Here is an 18964-nt window from a genome sequence, read left to right on the forward strand (position 1 = left end):
GGTGCAACTGCCTCCTCGAGCGTGTCCCTTCCCTGCGGGCTTGTTCAAGTGCTTCAAGTCAGTCACTGATATAGCTGCATAGATATTGCGATGAGGTGATGACAATAAGAAACAACAAGTTGTCTTCATACCACACTATCAAATCTCCCTGATATGCAAACTGAAAGACAACAGCGGCACGATTACCATCCCCACTCATGCGACGACAAAGGACAGCCTCCCTCATACATCATCCATAACCACCGCTGTCCATGAACTCGCCCAGTGATGGAGACCCTCTTCAATCGCCGGAACCACCACCTTCTTTCCCAATCCTCGGAGTCCAGAAGACAAGGGCGGCTCCGAGAGAAGAGTCTCCTACTGCATCCACAACAAGTCTTCCCCTCCGCGCCTCCAGTCCTACCCCCCTAGGGTCACGGAACAGCACCTTTTCGAGTGTCCTATCACGCTCCAGCTCACCCAATGGCAGACTCTCGCTGTCATTTGCAAAATTTGGTCGATCTCAAGTGAACAGTCCTTTGGGGAACCCCTCGGAGAGTTACAATGACACCAGATCCCTCATTGTCCGAGCATTCTCACCTACAGTCGCAGTCTGTGCTGCACCCGAGGTTGACGAACTAGCCGTTCGCAAAGGCATAAAAGATGGATTCACGGGGTTGGTACGACCTTTCGGAGACAAGATCAATGGTAAAGTTGTTGTAAGAGACAGCACCGGTGCCAGTAGAGCATGGGAGGACTTTGGCGTGCATTTTACGAACTTGAGCCAACTGGTTCAGAATGGCATGAATCCTTCTGCAGAAGCGGGTCATCTTGAAAAGGTCGAAGAATTGATGGAACAATTCACAGGAGAAGGTTTCGATGACACAGCTGATGTTCCTGCCAGAGGCGAGGTATCCCACTTCTACAAACTATTCTTGGCCAGATTACTATGCCTGCAGTCAATGAGCCCGCATGAGTCTTTCCGGCATCCTGTTGGTGCGGTCATAGCTATCAGCTCTTCTACCAACCAGCCTATTGAGACGCTCCGGAATCTTTACCAGCAGACAGCTCAAGGTTCAAACGCCTTACCAGCGTATGCGAATCCAGAGTACCTGCGGTACTATGTGCTTGTGCATGACGAAGATCGGGATGATTTCAGCAAGTCGTCCGCGCTGTTCGATCAGATGAAACGCCATTTTGGCCTCCATTGTCACCTCTTGAGGCTGAGATCTGTGCCATGTACCGAATCAGATGATGACACTGAGGAACTCCCGGTCTGCGAATGGCTTTCACCATCTGAACAACTCTCACTTTTACAAGATACTGCACACCTGATAGACCTTAATGCTTCGACTTCGCCGTACATATTTTCGTCCGATGTCACTTCGCTGCGGGGATTTGTTCGCGAACTCATCGCTCAATCGATTGTGTATCACATGGAGCAAAGGGTTGCAATGTGGAATGAACAGGTTGCATCTCGACGGAGGGGCATTTCTGGACGTTTCATGTCTTTGTCGAAAAGGTGGACTGGAATTGGAAGTTCACGAAATTCTTCAGCGACCAGCCTGGGTGCTTCGGGAGCAAGTGGCAACTACGACAGTTTACAAGGAACCTATCGGTACGATGCTCCAGAAAGCCTTCTCCGCAAGCTAGCAGACTATGCATTCATGCTACGAGACTACAAGCTGGCAGCGTCCACATACGAACTTCTTCGATCCGACTATTCGAACGATAAAGCATGGAAACACCTAGCCGGTGCTAACGAGATGTGCTATGTCGCCACTTTACTTAATCCCTTGACCAGCAGTGGCAGTTCCAAATTCAAAATCGAGAACTTTGACCTCATGGTCGAAACAGCAAATTATTCATATCTGACCCGGTGCTCAGATCCGGCATTAGCATTGAGAGCGACTCTGTTAGGCGTCGAACTACTCAAGGTTCGAGGGCGCGCAGCCAGTGAGCTTGCCGCTAAATGGGCCATCCGATGCTTGGAGCTTGGTCTGGTGGGCAGTATAGGACACGTTCTCCTTAGTGAGCGGGTTGCATCTTGTTTTGCCGACCGCGTCGGTATTGGCAACACTGGCTGGGGCATGCGGAAGCGAAAAGCTGCGTTGTGGAATGTCATGGCCGCCGACGAATGGATGAAATTGGGAAGAGCAGAAGTTGCGGCAGAAAAGCTGGACGAAGCCCAAGAGCTGTACAACGAAACAAAGACCAGCGAGTCCATGAAGCAATTCCATGAGATGGCTCAATACGTGGAACAGTTGCGTCTTGCCGTCAGGATCAAGCTTGGTGAGGCGAGAAAGAGGGGATTCAGCGGAGCTACGCGACAACTGGAACTAGATCTCGACGGCCAAGAACAGACTGAAGTTGAAGATGAAACGCTGGAGGAGATGAATCCGCTCGAGAAAGTAGACAGCCCGATCAACAGGAGGAACCTGAAGCCTGCTGGTGGTGCAGGCGTCAACCCATTAGAACAAGCGCCACTGAGTCCAGTCCGACTAAACCGACCAGATCCTTTGTTGCGAGAGGATGACGATTTTGAATGAAGACATGAATGCTCTGTAGTCGTTGTGTTCCGAGGTATGAAGATTAAGAGCAGGTACTTAGTGTCAGGATATGGAATACTTGTAATACTCATTGCCAACGAGAATGCCTCCCTACTATTCTGATGCTTTGTGGTGACTAATCTGCGAACCAGTCCGTTTTCGGTTCAATTTAAACGCGTCCGCGAAACAATTCCTTAGCGCAGTTTCCGCGTCTGTGCTGGATACTGTATGAATGGGCAACGAATGCACTTGCACGCCGCAAGCAACGACCTCGAGTTCCAAAACATCTCAAACCCCAGCACCTGTCGCATCTCTGATCCCTCTTCGCAGGGTAATTCTGCACAATGCATGACCCGTATGAGGTTACAGACAGCACCGACTGGCTGCCTACGCCTCTAGCCGCACTTGCGCCACTCGACTCATCATTAAGATGCCGGGTCTGCAAAGACTTCTTCACTACACCTATGATGACCAGTTGCTCTCACACATTTTGCAGTCTTTGTATACGAAGATACTTGTCTCAGGAAGGCCGGTGTCCAGCATGTCGAGAACCCGACCAAGAAGTCAAGCTGCGTCGAAATTGGGTGGTGGAGGAACTGGTGGCTAATTTCACTGCTTCACGAAAAGGTCTTTTCACTTTTGCAACAGCCGCGGCAGCGTCCAGATCCGAAGCGCCGACAGCAGATTCCGAGAGGCCTAAGAAGAGGAGGAGAGTGGTGACTGAGCCTACAATCAACGGCGTGGAGAGACGGAACACACGCAGTCAAAGCAAGAGGGACGCCGAAGACGCAAGCCAGCAAAGTGCACCGTCTACTCAGGTCACTATTGAGGATAGCGAAGAAGGCAGCGTTTATGAAGATGATGCTGATGATGCTCACAAGAGCCCACACTTCGAAGTCGAAAATCAGGAGCCGAATGATGGACTGGTCGCGTGCCCATGCTGCCACAGAAGGATGAAGGAGACACTGATCAATACGCACCTGGACAAATGTATAGCAGGAGAGAGTACAACTCCGCTTGAGGGCGGATCATCGCCCGCCCCGCCTTCGAGAGCGCAAACCGTCACCCCCGTAACGATGGCCTATACTCAGCAAAAGCCGTTGAAACAGAACGACCGGTTACCGTTTATAAACTACAATCTCCTAGCGGAGAACGGATTAAGGAAGAAGCTGCGAGATCTTGGGATTCCAAGTCACGGATCGAAAGAACTGATGCGGAAAAGACATACTGAGTGGGTTAACCTCTGGAACGCCAATTGCGATTCTTCACGCCCCGTCACCAAGAGGCAACTCCTGTCGGACTTGAGGATTTGGGAAGACACACTAGGCCGACAGATGGAGAAGCCGCCCAATATTGGATTCATGGCTAAAGATTTTGATCGGGACTTGCATGTCAAGAGCCAGAAGAACAATTTTGATGACTTGATCAAGAAGGCCAGACAGAAGGTGACTGCCGTTACGGAGAAGGGACAAGACACAGTGCTGAATGGAGCTGCTCCAGCTGTGTCGACTTCGGAATCAGGACCAGTATCAATTCCAGGGGAAATTGATACAGCGGCAGCCATCGCTGTCCAACAGCCAAATCCAGAACCAGAACCTGCAGGATCGGTAGCCACTGCGTCTGGCACCCCTGATCAGCAGCAGGATCAAGATGAGAAGTTTGCGAATACTGGCCCGCCATCGTCTCTTGCCGAAGCCCCTACGCTACCGAAACAAGACTCTCGAGGGGTACAAATGGATTCTCTGGAGGTAGATCAACATCCCAGTACTGGTCGGTTTTTCACCTAGGTTTGACTGTTTGCCAGGGTGCAGGCTTGCTGCATCAAGACAGTCACCACGTCAATCATGATTGACAGTTCAAAAGGGCACGCACATGAGTGCAGATCAATCTACAGATACAAATACAAATACATGCACATGTACAGCATCAGGGGCAAAAAAAAATACATGTGATAATGGGTTTCATGAGTCATGAAAAAGCAAAATAGTACACTATTCCAGTACAAAATCGACGAAGCTTGTCTAGATACTCCGTACTCCAGACATACCATCTTAATTTATGAGTGTTCCCACTGAAGAAGTCTCCTGTATTTCACGGAACTCTTTGATGTAATGATTCAAAATCTCCATATCATCATGATCATAACCATATTTACCCATTGATCGTATTTCACTCTGCCGCAATCTTCCGGCCTTCTCGTTGCGGTTCGGCAATGTCCATTCGTTCCATCTTCTCGATGCTTTTCGAGAGTTGCTGCTCGACCGCATCGTCTGCAGTCTGGCTCTGTTTCTGTGTCTGTTGGGTTTGGATCGGGTCTGTGGTTTGCTGGTTCTCGCCGTCCTGGCGGCTCTCTTTCGCCTTCTCCGCGGCTTCCAGCTGCAGGCGGTCCAACTCTTGCAATCTCCTTCTGGTGTCTTCGGCCTCTCGAGCCTGTTGCTTTTCTCGTTGCGCCTGTTCGGTCTTTTCGCGCTCGAGTCTCTCCTCGCGCTCCATCGCCTCAAACTCGTCGTCGACCTCGGCTTCGTCGAGTACGGCCCTGCCACCGTCGAGGACGGGCTCGGCGATGACGCCACCCACTTCGTCGACCTTGGCCATTTCTTCGCGCAACGAGTCCAGGACGTCCTCGACCTTGTCGACGCCGCCGACCTTCTTGTTGAGCGTCTTGAGGACGCCGGCGCTGGCCTCCATGGCCGCGACGATCTCGACTTGGTCCGCGGCCGCTTCGATCTTGGTGTAGACTTCCTCGAGCTGGTGGAGGGTGTTTGTGCGGGATTCTAGTGATTTCTCGGCCAACTTTTTCGACCGGAGTGCCGACATGGCACCGGTGCGGTTGTTGGCCTTGACCGCATTTTGAGCCGTGGTTTGGAGGGTGGCGACCCGTGCACTTAGGGTTGATATCTGCGTGGTGAGGTTCGAGATGAGTGTCTTGAGCGATGCGATGCTCCGGTCTTCGTGCGTGATGGTGACGGTGTCTGATTCTGTCGTCGCTGTCGTCGCGTGGGGGCCTTTGAATTTTATCGTCGTTTCGTCGTACGCGAGGATCTGTTTGTCTCGCGAAAGGTAGCGTAGTAATACCGAGAGATCTTGTTGTGATAGTTTCCCCCCGAAGAGGTCGTTGAGCTCTTTGACGAATAATTCTCGACTGACGATACGGTCCGTCAAACTCGAGCTGGTCTGTCCCTCCCGTAATTTGACAATGTGCTTGTTGTACACCTCCTCCAGCGCGCTGACGAGCACGAGGCTACCTTGTCGCAGGTGCCCGTTGACGTCGTAGCTGCCGGTCCCCACGAGCCCGGCCCGTCTCAGGCCCCATTTGAGGATGGACAGCGGCGACGGAATCCACGTCTTGGTGTATATGCTCTTCTCGGACGTCAGGAAGTCCTGGAGGTCGACCATTTTCCCGGACCTGACCGCCTCGTCGAGGACGTTTCCCAAGCCCGACGGCCGGCCGTACCGAGGACTCGCGAGGGCATTGAGGAGGTCGTCGGAGGTGTGCAGGATCAGGCGTTGGTGGACGGGGAGTTGCCCTTCGAGGGCGGCGCGGGTCAGGGCGCTCGTCCACGCCGTCGTGTTGGCGGTGTAGCCTTCTGGGTTGGTGGTCTTTTGCACGTTCAGGTCCGAGTACAACGAAGGGAGCCGGGGGGCGCGAAAGGAAGGTTCGTGAGACACGAGCCAGTCGACGAGGCTGGGCATCTCGCGCGAGGGGTGGCCTTGAAAGGCTGGATGGGATGCGCAGGATACACCCGTACCGCTTTGGTTTGGGGTTTCTGAGTGCGATGTCTTGATACTCCGTACCAGAGTATTTCTTTTGGGGTTTGGGCTTTTTGTTTACGGGGCCACGGCTACGTCAGAATTCATGCAAGGCTGCGCAAGGCTGGGAACGTGGGACGACGAGCCTGACATGATCCTCGCGTCGACCACAGCTGTCTTGATTCTTGCGTTTACCCTTGCTTGCATACGTGAAGGATATCTCTCTTTGGAATATACAATTTAAAACTATACGCCATTCATGAAGTCATTTCTTTCCACAGATTCTCGACCAATTCCCAGTATCTCTGCCCATCAAGCATAACGTGGCCTACGTGTCTGCTAGACACGAAATCCTCAAGTTGAACCCTTTCCCTGCCAATGATGTCCATGGATTCTCTGGCATGGGATTCGACATCCGCCGCTGGTATCAACGCATCTGATTGGGAGTAGATGTACAACCTCTTCAATCCATTCTGAGTGAATGCACTTCCAGGCTCGTTCAACTTCCTTCGCAACCACAACGTTATGTTCTCGCTTCCAGAGACCGTTTCATAAGTCTTCGCCAGTCCGATGAATGCCCATGTAGCAGCGCTACCGACTGTTCGCATGGGTCCAGATTTCGGCAGTGATTCCGAGATAGCTGCGTGAGCACTCTTGGAAGAAGGTAAACTCGGCGTGCTGTCTAGAATGAGTGCCGAAATGGGGAGTGGTTCGTCCTTATTAGTCGATGCGGTTCGATAAGCATCTGCGAGAAATAGTGCCGAGTATGACCCGCCATTTGAGAAGATATGGAGGAGGATTCGAGGTTTGTCTGGTAGTTTGGACTGCACCACTCGTCGTATCACCGACAGAGCGGGTTTTATGGCGCGCCTTTGGAGAAATGTTGGCTTCCAGAACAAATCCGGTCCGTCCTGCTTGAGCAATAGTATTGGTGAGTGAGGAAACATTGACTGATATGGTTTGGTGTATTTGGCGATATATCTTGGGTGTGCTCCCATCCAGGAGCATAGTATGATTAGGTCGGGTGGTGTCCCAGCCTCAGAGTTGGAAGGACTCGAACCTTTTGGTTCATGGAAGAAGATCTGTGGTCCCAGCCTTGTAAAGTCGAAAAGGTATGGGTCTGGGGATTGATCCCCGAGCTGTAGTTCTGGTATCGGTCCAGCTAGTTCCATAATGAAGGCCTAGGTGAGTTGTTACATTCGTTGGCTGTGCCGAGTAGCGGAATCCTGGAACTCTGCACAGGCTTATATTTCATCTAGAATGCGTTGGCCGCAGGAGTTCGAAGTTGGCCAAAATTACCAGTGATCGACAGCATATATATATCTTTCTGTCCCGGAAGTTTGAACCTTCCAATGCCGTTGATACGCTCGAGAGCGATGAGATAGAAAGAACCTTATATTTTGGATGTCGTTGGGCCTCTTCATACAAGAGTATGATTCTATAATTTGGAAAAAAGTATATAAACAAATCAGAAAGTATAGAAAGTGTTAATAGGAAAAGAAAGAAGCCCTGTGCATGTGTAACTCGAGATGGGACCGAGGCTTTTGGGTAAAGAAGTCGAAGAAATGGTGAGACGCGTAAGATCGGCCGTAGGAAGTACGGTCGAGCGCACGACTGACCTCAGTAAGGTCACGATAACCGCAATGTCTAAGCCGACCTGCTCCCTCGTCCACTCTCGCCTACTGCCCTCCTCTTCCTCTCGAGTCCCCCAACACTCTCACTGCTCAATCTGGTTTCGGTGTATACTTGGACTTCTCTCTTAATTGTCGACCATATTTCATCAAGAGCAAGGGGACAGGCAGTGCCACGCACGAGATACCTCCCAGAAGACTAGACCCAGGCGCCACTCCGAGGTTGAGGAACAATGGCCGAGCTGCCAAAGGCAGCCCAAAAGCAAGTAATGATCGCAGAAAAGTGTTTGCAGCCATTGCACTTGCCGCAAGTGGACCATACGTATCAGCCAGGTAGTTGAGACATTGCTGGAAAGTAATATTGAATCCGGCGCCAATGAAACCTAACAAAGTCAGCGACGTCTATCCACATACAGACACGAGAAGATCGTGAGTGTACCTGCTGCAACCGAAGGTAAGGCCCAGGAATACTTTGGGTCAGCGGTCCAGCCGAACCAGAACAAGCCAGCAGAAAAAAATACGCCACCGACTAGCATGGGCGGCAGTCTTGCTTCGGGTACGGCGCGTCCATTATTTCGAGCCAATGCTTTTGCGTAGAATTTCTGGTTCGCAATATTGATGATCAACGCGAACACAACGCCGGCGAAGAGACCTAGAAATGGCAGCGTGGAGACAATTGTTGAATATCCTCGTTTCAGACCGAAAACAATTGGGAAGGATTCGAGTTGAAAGAAGAGAAGACCGTAAACGAAGGAGGCATAGGCGGCGATACAAGTCACCATCGATTCGGTAAAGAGCATCCTAAGTAAAGACTCAGAGATGGTCATTCTATCGTATTGTTCTCACTTACCGCCCAGGTCGAAAGATATATTTTGTAAAGATGGTGTTGCGGTCAACCTTTTCCGTTTCATGAGGATGCCAGTAGCTGGGATTGCCTGTCTCTGTCCGCAAACGTTGTGCTTTGCGTTGAAGAAGAACCGGGTGATAAGTTTCCGGGAGTGCAAAGGAGCAGAGGGCGACGACTGAGAAGGTAAAGATGGCTTGAATGTATTCCGTCCCTGGAAATGTTACTCAGAATCAGCAGGTATTCGACTGAGTCGACGATCAACATACATCTCCAACCCATGTGCGGATTGATTGTAATGGCCGCTCCAACAATAGGCGCAACACATGGGCCCCCCACAACGCACAGGGCTATGAGTGCCATAGGAATGCCTCTTTCTTTTGCGTCGTACAAATCACCAACTGCCGCTGAGACATTACTGACAGGTGCTGAGGCAAAGAGTCCTCCAAAGAAGCGAGTGATGAAGAGGGATGCGGCATTATGACTGACTGCGGTCCCGATGCTGAAAATGCCCAGTACAAAGAGCGCCGGCAGCATTGAGATCTTCCTACCGAACGCTTCTCCAAGGGGCGCAAACACCATGGGCCCGAAAGCATACCCCAAGACGAACAGAGACACTACAAGGACTGACGTCTCCAGGCTGACGTCCAAGTGAGTGGCGAGGAATGGTTGTGATGGTGAGATTATGGACGAACCAAAGGAGCCCACAAAGGCGAGCAAGGCCATTTGGAAACACAACCACGCTCTGTACCACGGATTCCAATTTTTGGGATTCTCGGGGTCATCTGGGTCCCATTTGACGAGGTACGCTCTCTTGGTATCAGCTTCTGTTGCAGGTATGGTGCCTTGATTTTTCTCAAGGTCGATAGTAGATCTTCTCGATAAAGACTGTAGATTCCTCTCTGGCATATCGCTCCTAGAATTCTCGTTCATACTGGCAGCTTGGGTGAAGGGTGAAAGATGAGCTGCCGCAAGAAATACATGTTTGTGCCCTTTATACCACTTTCACTTGATACCACCTTTACCTGATGTAGCATGACCATGATTTCGCAGGATACATATGTCGGCCGCCGTGCAGCTGTGACTTTGATTCGCACGAATCAGAAATAGTCGAAGTAGAGGTTTGAGCCATGATTAGACTGGCTGTCGGCGGGCAATTTCGCTGTGGGTCACTAAATGGGTGGGCCTGATCTGATTTTTAGCGTCGGCCGCCATGCATATATTGTAACAACCCTCCCTGGCCCTAGATTTCTCGTCGGATGGAATCTTCCTCATCCTACTCGTCTTGGGATGCGAAGTACCCTCATTACTAGGGAAGTGTGATATCGGCTTCCTCGGCCACGCCCTGCAGATGGCCATGGAGACGCATGGCACACCGTCATCGACAATGCCAAAAGCCTCACAAGTCTGCCGACTATGTCGCACTAGAAAGAAAGCATGCGACAAGAGGCTCCCCGCCTGCGGATACTGTTCGAAACGCGGCATAGTCTGCGTATACGGTGATGACGCAGCGTCGAAAGTGCAAGACCGTGTCAGTATGGCTGCGACCGGTGTTCTAGCTGTTCGTTGGGCCATATTATCTATCTTTGGCACTTCAGGTCCATCTGTCCTGCAAGCTCACACTGCCAATGGCCAAGCTTCGCCGCACAGCAGTCAACCGGTGACGTTGGCTGAATCTTTACACAGTCAGGTCACCAATATTATTCAATCTCTGGATTTATCGTCCGTGGACATCGGTGCACGGTACTTTCGAGGCTTTCATTCCTCATTTCCGATCATCGCACCCCAGCGATTCCATGAGATCATTCGAGAGCCGGTAACACCAGCAGCCGACGCCTCCGTATTGCTCCTTTCGCTGGCCCTTCTCACAGTGGAACCCTTCTGCGACGATTTGTACATGACTGCGCAGCTGCTCTTCACCTCAGTACAAGCAACCACTGATGCATCGATTGCTTTGCTCCAAGCGGCTGTTGTCATCGCCGCGTACGAGTATGCTCGAGGTTGGGTCGACGCGGCTTCCATATCCGTCGTGAAGTGCGTCAGGATGGGTTATTGCCTCGGGATTAACAAACATGACTTTGAGGATGGCCAGATGACAAGCGAGCGGGTATCAACCTCACAACAGTCATGGAACTTGTGGTGGTGCGTAGCAATGCTTGACAGGTACAATCGAGGCACTGATATGGAAACCATGAACTGACACGCTATAGCATCATTGTATCCGAGGCAGACATCGACGTCCAGCAGCCTCCAGCTTACCACCTGACTCATGACACGCCTTTACCTTTCGATTTGAGGCCGGGAGCGAATAGCTCCAGGCCTTCTCTCGGCATGCTTGGTGCTGTTAAAGTACGGAATGCGGACGACTTTGGACGTCAAGCGCAATCCGTATTCCTGTTATACCGTGTTCGACAAGCGATTTATGCAAAGTCGGAGCTGGGAGAATTAGCAAGGATCGACCTGGATATCCAGCGCTTCTTGATACAAGTGATGAAAGAGAGTACTGAGGTTCAGTCTCAGGCCATCCACAGCACATGTACTGTAATTGCTGTTAGGTCAGTGCGGTCGAAGTATTGCCAAACACAAACCTGATATTGATCCTCGAGCAGAACATTGTTCATCCTACATCAGCATATCTTGACAATGCAGATATCTCAAGAAACTCTTCCTGAACCGCAGATGCAAGTTGTCACCCAGACATCGCAGGCGGCCTTGTCTACGGCTGCAAAGATGGTCATCGATGCGGTGGCCGATCACTCACATGGTGTCGCCCTGATCACACAGACGCTGCCATTTTGCAGTAGGAAAAATATCTTGGACGCGAAGACGGTGGCCTCAAGCTTGGATGATGGCCGTAGCCAACCGAGAGACTTGAAGTATGTTGACCTCGTTGAAAAGGCTTTGAATAGACGTTGGGGTGCTGTGTGATCAGCAAAAAGTCATGCATTTGTCGATACGAATTTTGCACCATTCTGTGTGCTGTTGGGAGGAATTAAGAGGACATAATGATACTACAAGCTCGCATTGCCTTCTTTCCCATCGCTCTGCACATCACTCGTAAGCAACACCTCCTTTTGTGCATTCCGTCCTTTTCAGAAGACTTGTCTCTATATTGACATCATGACCAGTTCAGTACGTTGAGGCGAACGACGCCCTTGGGCTACGTTGAGGTGGGTCTTGGGAACACTGGGAAGTCTCCCATACCATGCCAGATTAAGCAACTCCGACCAAACCATTATGGAGCACCGGTAGTTCAATACAAACTATCTTGTCTGACACAATCATGACGGGGTGTACTTGTTGGCAAGGCTGCCTCTGTGGAAGATTTCGGTTTGTACCGAGTGTCTCATTTGAATCAATGATTTTCTGCCGGGCTTCTGAGGCTGAAATATATCCATTGGAATCATTTTTGAAGTCCATTGCGCGATATTCTTGAGCGACCATTCTTTCTGCTCTCGAAAAAATTCAAGATCCCATTCTACGTTCTTCTGACTCCGCGATGTCAAAGACACATGGCCACACCTCCAGTACCCCGTGAAGATTCATACTGCCATAGCGGTCCGGAAGTGATCGTAACGCCAAGTCGAATGATAAAAGTAAATTGGAAGTAGTGCGAAAATGCGACGCGGATATAGATTGTGATCGGAAATAGATGTCGTCGCCACTGGGCGGATATAGATCCAGGCCCAGAATTGAGTACGGGTTGGATGCCCACAGATTTGACTCGCCTTGTCATTATTTGCGTGACTAGCACTGAATCTCGAGAGAAGCCTCGCTGAGACCTCATCGCACAGTGAATGCGGCAAACTTCGACCAAGCGGCACATGCTCCGGGATACGATTTGAAATGCAGCCAGGCCGCGTCAGATCCCTCATCTAGTCCAGCATCGCGTTTGTTCAGCAGCTATATCTGGAAAGACAGTTATGTTCCAGCATGGCTGTACTCGAGGCTAAATTCCAGACCAAACTGGATCCAAAGTCCTCTCGAGCAAGTTTGAGGATGAAAACGAGTAGCAAATCTTCACTTCATTTCAACACCAGATTAGAGATATGCAGATACCAAGAACCAAATAAAAAAAATCTACAACTTGTGCCTCTTCTCTCCTCGTATCATTTTGCGGAACTGCTCTTGAGGATACCCACGTTGGAGGGCCTCGACACCGCCCACGAATTCCCGGACCGAATGGGCGTCGTAGGCGATCTCGTCGAACCTCGACATGACCTGTTTGGTCCTCAACAAACTCGCCGAGCTCAGATGCGTGCCCAGTCTCCCCTCACAAATCTCGGTGAAGACGGTGTCTGTGAAGCGTTCGGCGTCCTTGCCCGAAGCGTCGGCCTCGAAGACGCCATTCACGAACCCGCACGCGAGTAGCCGATCGACGGGGATTTTCTTCGCCATGAGGAGGGCCTCTTTGGCCAGGCCGGGTCCCATACGACCGACCATGGATTTCGTCGCGGCCCCCTCGACCACGATCCCGATGGAGTTGAAGGGGGCCAGGAGGTAGGTGTGCGGCGCGGCGTAGATGAAATCCGAATGTGACACCAAGGCCGACGCGAGTCCCGCGACGGGACCGTTCAACGCGGTGACGAGGATGTTTGGGTGGGTGTAGAATGTCTGCGCGAGATCGAGGAGGTCGGCCATGTGGTGAACATGATGACGCCTTCCGTCTTCGTCGGCTGGGACGTCATGACCCTGCTCACGAATATCCGCTCCTCTGCCAAAATTTCCGAAATCGAGGTGTCAGTTGAAAGGACATACTATTGCGACTGTGGGAGAGAGAAAGATGACAAGACTCGACTCACGAGGAAAAAAATCTTCCTGTACCGGCCAAAAGAGTAACGTAGACGTCTTTACGATCGGCAGCTTCCCTCAAATGATGTCCCAGTTGAATCTGTATTTCCTGTGTCAACGCACCTAGCTTAGAAGGGTTGTCGATGGTGATGATGGCGACGTGACCTCTGTACCTGATGGTGCAGGACATTGTTGCTGCTGAGTTGAAAGGTTAGGTGGAGGAGTCTGTCGATGCCGTGAGGAGTTTACTTCTTTCTATATATACATTATCATCCGATATCGCAATGCATCAACCTCGGCTCATCTTTACTCCTGTACGAAAATTCCTACGTGATGAGAACTGGGTGTTGTTTATTATCCATGACGAAGATTCTAGGTGTTGATCCATGTGAACGTTCAGATCTACCAGTTTCGACTACAATTTGGTTTCCCGTGGCCGTGGGAAGCACCGCTCTCGTAGAGCCTTCTTTTGCACCTTTCCCATGGCATTCCTCGGCAATTCCTTCATCACGAACAACTTCTTCGGCAGCTTGTATGAAGCGAGCCGACTCTTCAAGTTTTCTCTTATATTGGCGATGGTGAGCTCGGCGTCTTTACCTTGAACCGGCACACAAATCGCAGCCACCGCCTCTCCCCAGACGGTATCGGGTACGCCTACGACCGCCACCTCTTGGACATATGGCAATTGTAACATTTCCGTCTCGATGTCGAGTCCAGATATTTTGTACCCACCAGACTTGATAATGTCGACACTGGCGCGCCCTTGGATGAAGGTGGCATTGCCATGCTCGGCCTTGATCAATGCTAAATCCCCGGTCCTCCACCAGCCATCCTCAGTCAGGTCTTTCTCTGCGGCACCTGGTTTTCCCCAGTACCTATGTGTTCGTAGGAGGTCAGGACTGTAATGCTTCCTTGCCCGTACAGAAATTTTGGTGGAAAACATCAATACTTACTCTTTCATGAGACCGTCGGATTTGATCTGGATCTCTCCCATCACATCGGGGATGTTGGTCACATCCTGCCCTTCGGCAGTGATCAGTCGTGCTTGTACACCTGGGAGAGGCCATCCGACACTTCCCTGGAACAATAGTTAGCTTTATATTACCGCTCTTTCTCTCTGTTTTTATATCTTACGTGAACGCGCCCATTGGGACTCAACCGTTCAGAGTACGTGATCCCGGTTTCAGTCGTCCCGTATCGTTCCAGCAGCAGATACCCGTTGGATATTTGAGCCCATGCATCTCTGATTGGTGCAGGTAGTGCAGCCGAACCACTGATTGCCAATCTCAGACTCGCAGCTGCTTCTGTGGCCCTCTTTGCTTTGGCAGGGTGGCTCTTGAAATTCTGATTGAAATAGGCTATCATTTTGACCCAGATAGTAGGTACAGCCATGAAAACAGTGACTGGATGTAACGATGTACTGAGAAAGCGCTCCCAGACAAGCTTCTCGTTGAACTTGGCCATGAACTCTACTGTGGCGCCTGCCCAGAGCGGTAACAGGAGTGAAAGTGTGAGACCATGCCCATGGTGAAGAGGGAGCACGTGAAGTACTCGATCTTCACACGTCAACTGCCAGGTATCTGCCAGAGATCTGAACGAAAACTCAAGATTCTTCGCACTCAATATCGCTCCCTACATTGAGAATTTTGTCAATAAGATGAAAAATTTCACGAAAAGATGGGGTTAATCCAAAGTACCTTGGGAAGTCCAGTCGTGCCAGATGTGTAGATTATGGTGCACGGCGTCTCGGCTGACCACTCCAGTGCAGAAAAGTCGATTATCTAAGACTTCTAGTTAGCATTCAGTGGAAAATTGACGGGGTTGATGTTTGTGATACTAACATCTCTAGATCTCGCTTCTCGCGGAATAGTGGTCACATCAATACATGATCTCGTCTGGATTAGTGGTCTTATTTGGCGTTCAAAGTCTCCATGATAAATGATGAAGTCTTGGCCGGAGTCGGTTACTGTATGAGTGATTTCCTGAAGAGGATGCGTGAGACATATCGGAACTGGGGTGGCGGGTTTTGATGTCAGCTTGGATGTCACCGAGCATGATCCAGGTCTCGGACGACAAAAATCATACCCACGATTGCCTTGACGCTCCAGATAGCTAGCAAAGCGGCAATAAAGTCTACTCCAGGAGGCACCATCAAGCCGACCCTTGCACCTTCGATCGGTCTCCGGGCTTCTTGAGCGGCGGCAGTGAGCTTCTCGTGGAAAACGTTGACACGCAACAAAAGTTGAGCATAGCTGTGTTGCCCTGGCGTTGATGATTTCGACGAGACTGGATCGACGATGGCCAAACGATCGTGTGCGGCGTGTGACGCCAACCGGCGAAAGTATTCTGCCATATTATCTTGTTGAGATATCCTCAGTCTTGCAACGAGGAGAATATGGGAGTAGTCCGGAGCGCCTGAAATCACATGTAGCCGTGCGAACGGGGTGGATGGCTCATATGCTGGGAATATCTGCCTATGCGTTCAATTCCACCACAAGACAAAGCTGAGAGAGCCTTTTCAGAGCCAGCCTCGATCCAAAGATGATAAAAAGAAATCCTTGAGAAATTTTTGCGCGATACCGGAGCTGATCAGGAGTCATGGAAGCGAGAATTCAAGTGGGATGTAGAGGGCGGATATAGAAAGCGGATGTAGCTGTGGATATAGACATGATGAGCGGATATAGACCACCACGCTTGTGGGGACTGTTGGTGGAGATACCGATGTAGTCTGGGGGAGTCTGAGTCTGGGCGATATATGGAGTACTGGGGAGGATATATCAGAGATGAGCCCGCTCTAGCAGTCCCAACTTGTGTCTGCATCGATAGCATCCTGCACAGGTCTCTATCAAAAATGGCCTCTCATGACGTTAAACCACTCGACTCGTCCAAGCAGATCGAGGCTGCTCAAGGAGATTTTAGTCACTCTGACAATGTCGAGGTAGACAATGGCACTTTGACCAAAGACTTGAACAGACTACCACAGAACTTCACAGCGAAGGAGGAACGAACCTGTCTGCGAAAGATCGATTTATGGCTGATGCCCATCATCGTCGTCACTTACGGTCTTCAATACGTTGACAAAGTCATTCTGAACGGGGCCTCACAGTTTGGTATTATCCAAGACCTCGATCTGTACACCGTCGCGGGACTCGATGAACAGACACACAAGCCAATCCTGAATCTTCATCGATTTTCTTTGGTCACATTAATATTCTACTGGGGTTACCTCGCTGGTGGTACGTTGGCAGCCCTTTCTTGAGGACGATAATCTACTCCGTACATCTTTGACTGACGTCTGTGATCGACAGCTGTCCCTGCGGCATTTCTCGCACAGAAACTTCCTCTGGGCAAATACCTTGCGGGTACCGTTGTCATCTGGGGAGCTGTCACCATGCTAACCGCCGTGGTCTCGTCATACCCGGGGCTGATGGTGCAACGTTTCTTCTTGGGCTTCTGCGAAGCTGGTGCAGGACCAGGTTTCTCACTGATGATTCCACTGTTTTGGAGAAGAGAAGAACAACCTCTCCGATACTCAGTTTGGTACATGTCCCAAGGCCTCGGGGGCTTCCTCGGTCCCATGATGGTTTATGGTATCGGCCATATCAAGGGTGATCTCTCGCCGTGGAAATATCAATACCTGATCCTGGGTGCGATGACCGTCGGCTGGGGAATCATCATGATCTTCGCACTGCCAAACAATCCGGAATCCGCTTGGTTCTTGAAGGAGCATGAACGCAAGGTTGCGGACGCACGAATCCGACTGGAGCTGGTCACAGAAGAGACCAAATCCATCAAGCCTCACCAGATCGTCGAAGCACTAAAGGACCCAAAGACTTGGTTGACGGTGGTGTCGACGTACTGCATTCATTTCATCAACGGTGCCTGCTCGGGGTTCGGGTCCATCATCGTTAAGAGCTTTGGCTACTCACCCTTCAAGTCGGTGTTGCTGACTGGCTGTGCGGGGATCTATCTGCTTGTGGTGTTGGCCATCACCGGATGGGCAGCTAACTACCTTCGCAACATCCGCGCCATCATCTGGTGCATCTGCGAGTTGTTCGTCATCGCCGGAGCGGCACTCACCTGGAAGGTACAATGGGCGCCTGATCACTCAGCCGCCCTGGCAGGGTTCTTCCTTCTGTTCACTTTCCCGCCCTCTTACACCATGCTGTTGTCTCTCGTCGGCTCGAATACCGGCGGCTACACAAAGAAGGTCTTTGTCATGGGTCTGGTGTGGATGGCGTACTGTATCTCCAATGGGACAGCACCCTTGTTCATCAAAACGACCGAGGTCAAGGAGCATTATCCTTCCTTGTTCCAGGGGGCTCTTACCACAGCTGCACTTTCAGTGGTCTGTAGTCTCGCCATGAGGATCTATCTCGTAAGGGAAAACAAGAAGCGAGACCAAAATCTTGATGCTGCAATTAGAGATGGGGCTATTGCACATGATCTTACTGACTGGGAGAATCCTCATTTCCGTTACACATTATGAGAGTTCTCACTAATAGGATCAAGAGGAAAGGATTAATTAACTGAGAGAGGAATCTAACCTCAAAAAGATATAGTAGGATTCTGCAAAAATGGCAAAAACTTAACTAGGATTTATCTCCCATAGGAGCCTAGTTAAGAAAATCCCAGTCGTGTAAGGATTTTTTTCCCCCAGATGCCTCCCAACTCGGGACCAGTGAAGGTCTTAAACCGATCTATGGTACTCGCTCTGGAATCTCCCCTGTCGCAGCGCTTTCAACTTTTTCTACCCTCTCTGGCCAGGGCCTTGTCCTAGCTATGTTGTCCTCCCACTTAGTTGTCGACCTTGTGCCCCAAGTCTGCCCGAATTAATGTCCCACTGTGTTGTTGATCCCACTGTTGGTTGACCCTCAGAATTGATATCCCACTGGTGTTGATCCCACTTGTTGTAACCAAATTTCATGTGCCTCCTCGGATAGTCAAGTCGCCTGCAGGATAGCCATCCAGTTTGACCTGACTGACTTTCCAGCTGAGACGGTGACATTTGACCGTTGCACCACGGGGGCTGAAGAATTGGTTCCTGTGAAGGTTAGTTGACAGAAAATTCACGAATCAAACATATAAGGGGTCGAATTAATCCAGCTCTTGCGGGCCAATGGTGGGCGGGTACGTGCCTGGAGAGTGAATAGCTTGATGCGTGAAGAGGCGGCGGCGACCATCTGCGGTGAGTTGGCTCTCGCGGGTGATTATTGAGCACTGAGAGCGCCCATACTTGAGAGCGATACTCACAACCGTCGTTGTTCCCACGAGTGTCATCGAGAATAGGCAATCCTGTACGCTAACAATAGTCGCGTCCACATTGATATAGGAGAGGTCGACATTGAATCTCTGCTGTTCATGGTGGAAGACATATACCGTCCCTTCTGCAAACGCATTTTGATGTCAACACCACAGGT

The 18964-nt window shown here is 50.7% G+C and overlaps 7 protein-coding genes across 7 annotated transcripts; 3 read left to right on the forward strand and 4 right to left on the reverse strand.

The window, feature by feature from the left end:
• Window positions 1-83: 83 nt before the first annotated feature.
• Window positions 84-2629, forward strand: PV06_08630 (uncharacterized protein). The gene has a single exon (XM_016409985.1). It carries the CDS (start codon window positions 252-254, stop codon window positions 2526-2528), a length of 2277 nt encoding a protein of 758 aa, XP_016259007.1. The 5' UTR covers window positions 84-251; the 3' UTR covers window positions 2529-2629.
• Window positions 2630-2793: 164 nt separating this feature from the next.
• PV06_08631 (DNA repair protein rad18) lies at window positions 2794-4315 on the forward strand (the record flags this gene model as incomplete). Its single annotated transcript, XM_016409986.1, has 1 exon — window positions 2794-4315. Exon 1 carries the CDS (start codon window positions 2873-2875, stop codon window positions 4313-4315), a length of 1443 nt encoding a protein of 480 aa, XP_016259008.1. The 5' UTR covers window positions 2794-2872.
• Window positions 4316-4488: 173 nt separating this feature from the next.
• PV06_08632 (uncharacterized protein) lies at window positions 4489-6303 on the reverse strand. Its single transcript, XM_016409987.1, has one exon. The coding sequence runs from the start codon at window positions 6219-6221 to the stop codon at window positions 4698-4700; it is 1524 nt and encodes a 507-aa protein (XP_016259009.1). The 5' UTR covers window positions 6222-6303; the 3' UTR covers window positions 4489-4697.
• A 188-nt stretch (window positions 6304-6491) lies between these two features.
• PV06_08633 (uncharacterized protein) lies at window positions 6492-7837 on the reverse strand. Its single transcript, XM_016409988.1, has one exon. The coding sequence runs from the start codon at window positions 7448-7450 to the stop codon at window positions 6536-6538; it is 915 nt and encodes a 304-aa protein (XP_016259010.1). The 5' UTR covers window positions 7451-7837; the 3' UTR covers window positions 6492-6535.
• A 2453-nt stretch (window positions 7838-10290) lies between these two features.
• PV06_08634 (uncharacterized protein) lies at window positions 10291-11709 on the forward strand (the record flags this gene model as incomplete). The annotated part of the gene is made up of 3 exons (XM_016409989.1): window positions 10291-10916; window positions 10964-11308; window positions 11363-11709. 3 exons carry the CDS (start codon window positions 10291-10293, stop codon window positions 11679-11681), a joined length of 1290 nt encoding a protein of 429 aa, XP_016259011.1. The 3' UTR covers window positions 11682-11709.
• Window positions 11710-12633: 924 nt separating this feature from the next.
• Window positions 12634-13747, reverse strand: PV06_08635 (uncharacterized protein). The gene is made up of 2 exons (XM_016409990.1): window positions 13556-13747; window positions 12634-13467 (listed from the first exon to the last, which is right to left on the reverse strand). The coding sequence occupies exons 1-2, from the start codon at window positions 13732-13734 to the stop codon at window positions 12834-12836; spliced, it is 813 nt and encodes a 270-aa protein (XP_016259012.1). The 5' UTR covers window positions 13735-13747; the 3' UTR covers window positions 12634-12833.
• Window positions 13748-13959: 212 nt separating this feature from the next.
• Window positions 13960-15897, reverse strand: PV06_08636 (uncharacterized protein; the record flags this gene model as incomplete). Its single annotated transcript, XM_016409991.1, has 6 exons — window positions 13960-14419; window positions 14498-14622; window positions 14679-15176; window positions 15242-15301; window positions 15362-15555; window positions 15630-15897. 6 exons carry the CDS (start codon window positions 15895-15897, stop codon window positions 13960-13962), a joined length of 1605 nt encoding a protein of 534 aa, XP_016259013.1.
• Window positions 15898-18964: the final 3067 nt, after the last annotated feature.

The sequence above is a fragment of the Exophiala oligosperma genome (genome assembly GCF_000835515.1).
Source record: "Exophiala oligosperma strain CBS 72588 unplaced genomic scaffold supercont1.9, whole genome shotgun sequence".
Taxonomy (NCBI): Eukaryota; Fungi; Ascomycota; class Eurotiomycetes; order Chaetothyriales; family Herpotrichiellaceae; genus Exophiala; species Exophiala oligosperma.